The 9,374-nt window shown below is 27.9% G+C and overlaps 1 protein-coding gene across 1 annotated transcript; it reads left to right on the top strand.

Annotated features, from left to right (window-relative positions):
- Window positions 1,255–7,783, top strand: LOC109344379 (vacuolar-processing enzyme-like). Its single transcript, XM_019583145.1, has 8 exons — window positions 1,255–1,644; window positions 2,471–2,627; window positions 3,546–3,631; window positions 4,889–5,085; window positions 5,906–5,954; window positions 6,048–6,260; window positions 7,001–7,207; window positions 7,533–7,783. Exons 1-8 carry the CDS (start codon window positions 1,312–1,314, stop codon window positions 7,695–7,697), a joined length of 1,407 nt encoding a protein of 468 aa, XP_019438690.1. The 5' UTR covers window positions 1,255–1,311; the 3' UTR covers window positions 7,698–7,783.

Here is a 9,374-nt window from a genome sequence, read left to right as displayed (position 1 = left end):
TGTTAAAATTTAATGTATATTTTTAATATATTTTATTTTATATTTAGTCAGATTTAAATATATTTCTTTACTAAAAAATCAGTAATAATCATGTAGTTTTTAAGATTCCCAAATATTATTTTAATTTTTTTTATGAAAATTAGGATGTTAGATACAACTCTTAAAAGAACTCCTCAATTAGGTCTCATAAGTTATTCTAAATTTTTATATTTTATTGACATTTATTTTTATTTAAAAGGTTAACTCATTTCTATATTTAAATCTAGGAGTGAGATATTGCAGTTACTGAGTGAGATATTCTAATAAAAAAATAAATGAATAAATAAAGCAATTAATCTCTGAAAATTTTAAAGTATTTTATAAGGGATGATATTTTTTGTGTTATTTTTTGTGCCACTCTATGTATCCTTTTTATTTGTCATAAAAATGAAATTAAAAAATAACTTAATTTAAATCTTTAATAACTTAAGAATTCACTAATAATCAATAAAAAACATAAGGCATAATCAGTAACACACAAAAGTGAGATAACATATATCATATCCTCCCATATTCTATGTGAAGGTAATAAGCATTCAATACTTCCCTTCATCCAATACGAAATAGAAAAAAATGCATTAAAGAGCATCGCTACATTTAATTTTTGAAAATCAATCTTCATTCATTATACTACTTCTGAGAAAAAAAATGCAAATAAAAAATGTAAATTATAATTGTTATGAAATATGTCATGAATAAGTTGTAAATTGTGCAATAATAATTATGAAGGAGTAAAAAAGTTCCTCCCTTACTTTTTGACTTTTCAACTTTTATTTTTATTTTCGTGGGAGAGAGTGAGTAATATGTCGAAAAATTGCTCTTTCTCTACTTTATTGTAAAATAAAAAATTACACATACCAAAATAGTAATGTATATTACAGAAAGACTAAACTGAAAACGCATACTAATTTAATTCAATATTTATTTACACATTTATTTAATATCTTTTGTAACTTATTATTTTTTGGTGGGCCACTCTACATATACATGATCCAGTTTTGGGAGCTCATCTCCTGTTTCACATTTTGTGTCATTCAATGTACTATGAGTTATGATTGATTATAAAAAATACTTAATAATTAAAATTTTAACTTAAATACATGTTTTCAACCAATCACAACTCATAACATATAGTGTGGTACACATTGTGGGACAACGAGTATGCACCCACATGCTTTTGAGTTGTATATTGCATTATATAAGTGCACTCATTGTATTATGACTTCTTACAAAAAAAAAACTTCTTTCTATTACAAACATATTGCATAAAAGATGAATCATTTCATCATCTTTTGGGTTGCATTGGTAGCTTCTTTGTGGTTAAGTTTTACAATGACTATGTTGGAGGGTATGAGTCCTACACATGAAGTAGTTGAATCAGGAAAAAGATGGGCAATATTAGTGGCTGGTTCTAAAGATTATTTGAATTATAGGCACCAAGCTGATATTTGTCATGCTTATCAAATATTAAAGAATGGTGGCCTTAAAGATGAAAATATCATTGTCTTTATGTATGATGATATTGCTTTTCATCCAGAAAACCCAAGACCTGGTATTATAATCAATAAACCTAATGGTCCAAATGTTTATGAAGGAGTTCCAAAGGTATGTATATATATATCTTGGTTTGGATTAATTTGAATGATTTATTGTTAATTCTTGATGATTACTATATATGACTTAATTGATGAGAATATTGGTGAAAATAGTCTCCAATTGAAATTTACATTTGATGTTATTTTATCTTACTTTCAAGTTTTATTAGAGGGTGATATAATAGATCCGTCTGAACCTTATTGAATAATAGATTTTCTTCGGGGTTTGTTTTTAGTTAAGTTTTGGAAGAAAATGAAAGTTTTATGACCCTTAACTTTCTTTTTCATATAAAATTTAACTTGCAAACAGATTTTGGAAAAGATATTGCATTTGAAATTAGGCTATTATTTGTCTCTTCTATTAGAGGAGTGTCTAATTATTGAAGAATTTAGGTGGTGTGTAACACCCAGTGAATAATGATCATTTATCCTTGATGTCATGGGTTCGAGTCGCAGAAGGCTCCCCTTTGTGGGGAATAAAATACTGCATGAAGTATTTAAGCTGGTAGGTGACATGCTCAATATAGTCATGGGCCGGGGAGGTCGCATGACATAACTGCGGTGTTATATGGTGGCAACCAAGAATCTGTCCCCATGAATCCCAAAAAAATCTAGAGTATTTAGCCACATGACATTTTAAAGAAAAACTGTGCCTATTACCAACTTCCACATATTTAGCCACACTATTGTACTTACTTTCTACGGTTTGAAACCTAAAACGTGGCTAACTAATAGATTTGTGTATTTAGACCGTGAAAAAGTAAAAATTTCTCTTGTTTTTCTATTAACTTAGCCATTGTTTGTTCTATAACTTATATTTTGTTGTTTGAACTTAGGATTATACTGGAGATGATGTAAACATACATAACTTCTATGGTGTGATTAGTGGAAATCGAAGTGCAATTCATGGAGGTAGTGGTAAGGTTGTGGAAAGTGGTCCAAATGACTTCATTTTCATTTACTATTCTGACCATGGAGCTCCCGGAATGCTTGGTTAGTAACTCAATGCTTTTGTTACTTTTCTGGACAATTTTCGAGTTTTATTAAAATTACACAAAATATTTTTCATTTTTTAAGAATTCAACTCCTCTCCGATATTGGAATATGGAGAGAAAGTAATTTTTTTTATTAAAAATAACTTAGCATTAAAATAAATTTGTCACGTGTAATAGACTCCATCAAGTACCAAAGATGATGTGAATTTTTATTTTACACTTACATATTAGTGAGGATTCTTTCTTGAGAAGAGAAAAGTGTTATTAAACACAAACACAAGTTACATGCTACCACACTTTTAACATTTTATTTATGATCAATGACATAACACTTTTATATTTAAAAGTAAAAGAGAAAATAAGAACTTCTGTCTTGAAATATTGAGATGATACTTGTTATATTTACTATTTCTAATCATTTATGAGTAATATCTATATATGTCAATATAAAAATTTATACATAATCATTATGTTATGCATTATTTATTTGAATTACTTTTTTAAAGAATCAATAATGATTAAATATAAATGATGAATAATATAAATCATATAATGATAATGTATAGAACTTATACACTATCAATCAATATATTTACTTTTTTTTCCTCATAATTTATATGTATTTATTCTTTTTTTCCTCATAATTTATATGTATTTATTCTACTTAGTATCATTGTAGGGAAGTGTGTGAATTTACATTGGATGAAGTGAATGTAATATTTTAAAGATGATGAATCATACACGTAATTAAGCTACACCTTAGACGCATAACTATAATTTACTATATTTTTAATTATTTATATTTAGGTGTCAGTTTTGCTTTGGAAAAACGTTTGTTGTTTATTTTTTTTTCTGCTAATATATTGTTATATTTCGCTATCTAAATATTTAATTGGGCAAAATTATATTTGATCAGAAATGCCAACTGGGCACCCTGTTATGGCCAACCAATTTTTGGATGTATTGAAGAGGAAGCATGTTGCCAATGGCTACAAAAAGATGGTAAGTTTCATTAAATATTAAATATTGTGTTTGTTTGCTAAATAAAATTAAATACCTGAAGCATTATAGAGTACTTTACTTTGGAGATAAGTTATATATATATATATATAAATAAAGATGATGAATTATCTTTTGATATAAAGAGATAAGTTAGGTCATATCTACTTACTGTCACATCAATAACATTTTAATAAGATTACAAATATAATATTTGATGAAAGATTAAATAAAACGCATCTCATTTTTAGAAGAATGAGAATATAATTTATCTCCTCATATGAAGATATATTATTCTAATATATAAATAAATAAAGATAAATGTTTGTATGATTTCTCTCAATTTATATATGATAATTGTTCTAATTTAACTCACTCACTCTTTTTATATATAACTAAAGACAGCTCTTTAAGATAGGTTTTGTCTAAAGTAAAGATTTCATGGATTTAATCTAAAATATATAAAAAGTGTTCACTCATAAATACATATTTACTTACTTTAAAGGTAAATTGAAGTAATTAAGTAAAGTTTACTTTAAAGAAATCTTATATAATGATATTAATACTTTTAATGGTTTGGTTACACTTGTTATAGGTTACACAAGTACTTTAGGATGAATATCCATTTTCATCATTGAACATTTTTACAAATACTAATTCAGTCAATGAAAATAAATAAGTAATAAAATTATCCCTTAAAATTATTTCTAGAGACACATTTATCTTTAAAGTTTCATTTCATGAGAACATTAATTAGAATCTAAAATTTCCTTTAATTAAAAAGTATATCAATTTACCAGATTCATGTTAATAAATTATCCATCTGTTTTTAATATTTTTTTTTAAAATTATTTTAATAATTTAAAAAATACTTTAATTCTCTATTCACAGGCCAATTTCATTTTTATTATATATGTTATCATTTTTTACCATTAGAAAGTATAATTTTGAAAAACCTCTTATCTTTAACTAACCAGGTTCTCTTAACAAATACCTAATTAATATCATTTAAGCAATTAAAAATATAAATATTACTTCACCACAATATATATTAAATATTTAACATACACTGACTAAATTTTAGTTATTTTTACATTCATATCCAACATTTTGGATTTTCTTAATCTGTTGAGGATAAAAAATAATTATTAAAAAAATCATTTATTACATAAGAAATACAAAAGTGCAATATACTTTTTTTCTCTCATTATATTCCCTCTTACAATATTATTTAATGCATTATTTCATTGGCAAAAAAAGGTAATATACATAGAAGCATGTGAAGCTGGAAGCATGTTTGAAGGGCTTCTTCCAAATAATATGAACATATATGTAACCACAGCTTCCAATGCAACTGAGAGTAGTTATGGTGGTTATTGTCCTTTCCCAGAAGCTTTACCACCTCAGGATATTATTTGTTTGGGAGATATATACAGCATTTCTTGGATGGAAGATAGGTATATACTATTGTTTCTAATGCTTAAATTAACTACTTTTATATATAAATAAGTGCTTTTTATTATTGACTTCTTGATAGTTTTTTCACTTTTTGGGGTTCTATTTTAGCTTTTTGATTAGTGAATAAAATAGTGGTACATATATAAGAAATATTTTTATTAGTGAACTTCAAAATTTGGGCTAGTGAGAGAGTTGCTAGTTTAATAAAGTAGTACTTATTTAATTTGACTTAAGTAAGGTTTGAGTTTAGGGTCTTACCAATGAAAAAAAATTCATTAGGAAAACTAGTCTTCCATGTTATAAATATTTCTGACTTAAATAGGATTACCTTTTGTAAAGATGCATTTCTTCTAGACAAAAAAAATGAAATTTGGATTATGATTATGTTAACCTTCACTAAAAATATGTTAGTATTTTACTCAAAATTAAGTAAGTTATTATAATCAAGTTGATCTAGTATGGTAAGGTCCTATTGAATCCTCATATATCATATTAGGTTAAATTTCAAATATTCGATTCCTAGGGAAACAATTATTAGGAGGGACAACCACACATATTGAAAAATATTAGTTCCTTCCCAGAATTAATACCCTTGATTGTAAAAAAATATTTTTTTTAAATCAACTAGACTAAAAGCGGGAAAATTATTCATTTGAAAGAAGGAAATTGTAATATTTTATTATCAAAAGTAGAAGGTAGATGATTAGATATTGCTATCTTGCTCCTACACATGAAGTAATTAAGTAATTAACAATGAACTATTCATATCTTGTTTTTAATTTTTTTAATTTCTGATTTGTTGAGTTATTTTTGGAACAGTGAGGAAAATGATTTGAGAAAAGAAACACTGAAACAACAATATGAAACGGTAAACCATATTAATTTTCAACACTCTCTCCATAATATACTTAAATATTGTACATAAAATAACATTCATAAATATGTGTAAATTAATGTGTAGGTTCGAAGAAGGACATTAATAGGTGATGGTGATATTGATCATAGTTCTCATGTGATGCAATATGGAGATACAAAACTCAACAATGATATTCTATTTACATATATTGGTGCTGGCTCCACCAATGTTATTGAAAACTCCAACCTCACTACCACATTAGTTCCAATAACTCTTGTGGACCAAAGAGATGCTCGTTTACTATATCTTAAGCTCAAGGTAATTTCTTGTTGAAAATCATCATGGTTATGGTTGTAAATTGCGAACAAAATATTGTGATTATGTTGTATTTATCTTATCATACATGAGTGGTACAATGCACAAGACTCTTAATTGGAGTGTGGGAGGATGGATATATACACAATTTTATCCTATGAGCATTGAAATTGTTTCTAGAGTGTTGTAAACATTAGTTTGTGTCGGCCGGTTCAACCGGTAAATCGGCCCAAATACTAGTATGGTATAACAATTATACCATTCAAAATTGACCAAAACTGGTTAAAACTGGTTATACCGACCGGTTTTCAATTGAACCGCACCAGTCATACCGGCCAATTTTTATTTAAAATTAATTTTTTAATGAAAAAATATTGTTTTTTTACTGATTTTTCAACATTAATGTTAATATATATATATATATATATATATATATATTAGTGAACCAATAGTTGAACCGCTATACCATTATACTAGTACCCTAACTGATTTGAAAACCGATATAATATTAATAACATTAATTTCTAGAATTTGAATTTGTAATTTCTTAGTTATTAAATATCAACCTTACCATTATGTTGAGACTTAATACCATTAATCCGTATTTTCCATAATTCCATAAAATTGTGGGAACATGTGGATAAATGATAATGCAACCACAATTATATATGATATTATTAGTTTTAGTTATTGGGCTTTATCGAAATATTCCAACAAAATTGATTCTTTCTTTGTTGTTTTAGTTGGAAAAGGCTCAAGATGGCTCTAATGAGAAGCTAGAAGTTCAAAAAGAGTTGGAAGCAGAAATTGCTCATAGGGAGCATGTAGACAAAAGTATTGATCTCATAGTGAAACTCTTGTTTGAGAAAGAGAAGAGTTCCACCTTAATGACCAATGTTCCTCCAAAAGGCCAACCTGTTGTGAATGATTGGGATTGTTATATGACAATTGTAAGTATAATTATATCTTAGTTCCATTGATATTTTATACCATTTAAATTTCATTATCGAGTATAATATCTATGTACTGATAGTGTAAAGATTTATACATAGTCAATGCATCATATACCGTTCATTTGTATTACTTTTATTTAAGAGTCAATAATGTTTGAAAATGAACAATAAATGACACACTGATTGTATAAAAAACTCTTACACCATTATTGCATACATTTTTTTTTCTTCATTATTTTTGATCCAGCGAATTATGTTATGTTTTGTATATGTAGTTAAAATTATTTAATAAAAAATAATATTTGAAAATTATTTAATGCAGATGAACACTTATGAGAGCCATTGTGGTGCATTATCAAGCTATGGAAGGAAATACTTAAGGGCCTTTGCTAACATGTGTAATGCTGGAATTTCTGAGCAGCAAATGGTTGCAGCAGCATCTCAAGTTTGTCCCAAGGAAAACGAGATTGCTTTAAATGTTGTTTGATCATGTTAATAATGTAATAACTATTAATACATTAATAAATTGATTATGCATCCATTAAATACATTGGAATTATCATGCTTTACTTTTTTACTCCTTTTTTAATCTGCAAAATAAAAATGAATTAGAGGTACAAAAGTAATACATAGTGTTGCAAGGTGAGGTAAATGATATTACATACACAATAAAAGATGATTTTCAAGACGATTGAGTAAGACATTTACGCGAGTTGGTAACCCAATTAGAATAGGGTATTGTAGACTTGCCCCTATTTCCGTTAATCCATATTTATGATTTCACCTTCATTGATTTTGTAATATGTTGCTTAGACATCTTGTTTGAGTCGAAAATAGTATTGTCTCTGGCTATCCAAATAGACCACGTTGTTGTTAACTACATGATAATCCCGAGCTTTCGATACTTCCTATGGATTAGCATACCCATGTGATGATAAAATGGCTTGTTGGGTTTAATGGTAGTGCAATGGTGGTAAATTCCAAGCAATTGTAAAACAATTTCCAAAGTGAATAGGTGAACCCACAAGTAGAGAAAATATGTTGAGAACATTCTAGATGCTTGTTGCAAAGATAGCATAAGGGTTCTCCTCCATGTCAAGATATGATCTCCATTCTAACCAAGACTTCCATATTTGGCAAATTGTCTTGATTAAGTCTCCACACAAGAGCAGTGACTATCAATAGAACTTTAGATTTCCATAAGAGATCGAGATGATTATGGGTGTGCTCCTATTACTTTACCCGTTAAACAAGAAGCTTGTATGCTTTCTTATATGGAGATTTGTCTTAATAATGATTGTATTTGTAGTGGGTCCACTCCCACGAATCAGATGTGTTTTCAAGCATTGCACATTTCTAGAGATCCAACATAAGATTGTCAATTTGCTATTTAGCTCATGTTCCTAAGCGAATGGTTGTCTTCTCCAATTTATGGTGCATTCACTAGAGAAACTTAGATAATGTAGCCTACTAAATCTTGACATTAGGTTTCCATACTATATCTTGATATTAGGTTTCCACATCTAGCCAATTATCGTGCCAAAATTTGGTATTTGTCTCGTCCCCTACTCTTAGCACAACACCATTCCAAAACCATTGTGTATTTCCCGTACCCCAAATTTCAAGTGTACCTAGATCCATGAGCCATGGAGAATTTTTCGATGAAGAGATCATTGCCTGATCCCCCGAAGGATCGAAGATAATATTTTCATATTTAGACCAACACTTTGCACCATATATTATCTTCCATATTAAGCATCCTCCATTTCCATTTTCCTCAAAGACATAGGTTGAATAGATGTATATCTTAGGTTTTTCTTTAAATACATTTTCTCATTTTACCCAATTTATTTTCCGTTCCCTCTCACATTCACCCAAAGAAAGTCCATTTGTATTTTTTAGATAAATTTTACAACAACAAATAGAGATTTGTCGTACATAAGCATGACATATGAGATAACATTAATCACAACAAGAAATCCTCCGAAGGAAATATGTTTCACTTTCCATGATGATAATCTTGTTTCTAATCTTTTCAATAAGTGGTTTCTAGATTTCACATTTCTTATGGTTTACTAGATAAAAAACAATTAAGTTTTAACCTAGTAGTTTAGATAGCCAGCTAATGAATTGATGTGATCTTTGTGGACATTCAACCCTATAA

This window comes from Lupinus angustifolius, chromosome LG03 (assembly GCF_001865875.1).
Source record: "Lupinus angustifolius cultivar Tanjil chromosome LG03, LupAngTanjil_v1.0, whole genome shotgun sequence".
Taxonomy (NCBI): Eukaryota; Viridiplantae; Streptophyta; class Magnoliopsida; order Fabales; family Fabaceae; genus Lupinus; species Lupinus angustifolius.
Note: the sequence above shows the minus strand (reverse complement) of the source record. Positions and strands in the feature narration are given on the sequence as shown.

What these genes read in the sequence shown, in the direction of transcription:
- LOC109344379 (XM_019583145.1), top strand. Translation starts at nt 1,312, where the DNA reads ATGAATCATTTCATCATCTTTTGGGTTGCATTGGTAGCTTCTTTGTGG. An exon ending in CCAATGGCTACAAAAAGATG is followed by an intron (nt 3,632 to 4,888) that starts GTAAGTTTCATT and finishes TGGCAAAAAAAG; the next exon opens with GTAATATACATAGAAGCATG. An exon ending in GGGATTGTTATATGACAATT is followed by an intron (nt 7,208 to 7,532) that starts GTAAGTATAATT and finishes TATTTAATGCAG; the next exon opens with ATGAACACTTATGAGAGCCA.